At 45.7% G+C, this 2027-nt stretch overlaps 1 protein-coding gene across 1 annotated transcript; it reads right to left on the reverse strand.

Annotated features, from left to right (window-relative positions):
* Positions 1–834: 834 nt before the first annotated feature.
* LOC127623988 (melatonin receptor type 1B-B-like) lies at positions 835–1752 on the reverse strand. The gene has a single exon (XM_052098551.1). The coding sequence runs from the start codon at positions 1750–1752 to the stop codon at positions 835–837; it is 918 nt and encodes a 305-aa protein (XP_051954511.1).
* Positions 1753–2027: the final 275 nt, after the last annotated feature.

Raw genomic sequence — 2027 nt, forward strand, 5'->3', positions numbered from 1 at the left:
GGATCAAACCAGTGACCTCCTGAGTACCAATGTATTATACAGAGCACTTATTACAGGGACAATCCCCCCGGAGCAACCTGGAGTTAAGTGTCTTACTCAAGGACACAATGGTGGTGACTGTGGGGATCGAACCAGCAACCTTCTGAATACCAATGTATTATACAGTGCACTTATTACAGGGACAATCCCCCCGGAGCAACCTGGAGTTATGTGTCTTACTCAAGGACACAATGGTGGTGACTGTGGGGATCAAACCAGCAACCTTCTGAGTACCAATGTATTATACAGAGCACTTATTACAGGGACAATCCCCCCGGAGCAACCTGGAGTTAAGTGTCTTACTCAAGGACACAATGGTGGTGACTGTGGGGATCGAACCAGCAACCTTCTGAGTACCAGTTATGTGCTTTAGACCACTATACCACCAAACGTGATGCTTGTAATTTTATAAAAGCATTTGCATTAATTCATCTGTTCAAACTCATGTATTATTTGAGCTGTAACTTTGTTTAAATCATTGTAGGGTTTGTTGACATTAAATCACCATAGCAACGAGGGTCACCCTCAAATGGCCAGTGAGTGATGTTAACACACATATTGTTTAAATCTTGTGTTTATACTTCTGAAAGACTTTAATGTAAATAAACCTGTGTACAGACAGAAAGGAGAACATCTACAGCTCTGATACCGCACAACAGTCCGTGAGACGGCGTTTGGAAGCAGCACAATCCTGAACATGGATGATTAAACTTGAGGTACTCTTACGTAATTTAGGACGGTTCTGGTGACTTCTTCTAACCCTACTTCTGAACCGGATCACCTCAGCAGGACGTTTCAACTAATGATGCGCTTTATGTTGAAAAGGTTGTTTCCTAATCCATAAACATATGGGCTGATCGCCGTGTAAAACGTGGTAATTAAGAACTCCACTTCAGACCATGAGGGGAACCTGTATGGGTCACACGCCAGGTGCAGGATTAAATAAATGCTCCAGTCCACCTGGAAGAGCGCCATCGCCGCGAGGATCGCCACAGTGCTGCGCTGGAGCCCGGATTTCTTCGGCCGCTGCGGTTGTGACGTCGAAGTCACGACACTCGTCTCATGCCGGGCCCTGACCACTCTCTGCTGAACAATCAGAATCCTGAAGATCATGGTGCTTGTTAGCGTGACGATAAGAAGAGGCAACAGGATACACACCAGAATGAACGAATACTTGTAAGTGCGGTTACGAACCGGACAGTTCGTTAGTGTACAATGGAAGAAATCTGCAGGACATCCCGGTTGGGAAGAATTGCCGTTGCCATCATTCAGGTCTATGAGAAACGTGGGCACGCCAAAAAGAAGAGCCAATATACAACAGAACGCACTGATGCCAATGGCAGACCGCATGTTGTCCATAAAGATGGGCAAGTTGACACGCGTGTGGACGTCACGCAGTTTCTGATAGCGGTAAATGCTGATGACCACCGTGAAAAGGATGCTGCCAATTTCCCCAAAGACGGTGAGAAATTTCAGGCTCCTACACGCCCAAACACCAATCCTGTACGAGTAACGGATGAGCATGATGTCGTAGATGTTCACGATCACGATCATCTCCAGGTTCACGGCAGCCAGTCCCAGAAGAATGACTTCAAACGTCTTCAGACGTGTCATTTGAAAGATAGATATGATCAATATCATGTTTCCCAAAACACCAATGACAGATATGATGATCCTCAGGGCTATAAGTTCGATATAAAATGACACCTCCATCGGATTCAATGAGAGTCAGTGGATGAAGGCGACTTGCTTTGTGTGTGCCAGATTCTGTGTTTTATATCATCTGGTTTGGGGCCATTTCTGCTCCAGTGGATCGATGCGTCTGTGATGTCAGCTGATTAGCTTCATCCTGGTTAATTGGAGCTGAAAGACAAGATGAAGAACTTGGAGAGCTGGGAGTCGTGTAATTGATGCCTTAGAGCTTTGGTGTCCTTCATGTCGTGACGAACAAGACCCCAGTTTTAATTTCTCCATGGAGCTTGGCATCT

Source organism: Xyrauchen texanus, chromosome 30 (assembly GCF_025860055.1).
Source record: "Xyrauchen texanus isolate HMW12.3.18 chromosome 30, RBS_HiC_50CHRs, whole genome shotgun sequence".
Classification (NCBI taxonomy): Eukaryota; Metazoa; Chordata; class Actinopteri; order Cypriniformes; family Catostomidae; genus Xyrauchen; species Xyrauchen texanus.

Coding starts and splice junctions, on each gene's coding strand:
- LOC127623988 (XM_052098551.1), bottom strand. CDS start 1,752: ATGGAGGTGTCATTTTATATCGAACTTATAGCCCTGAGGATCATCATA.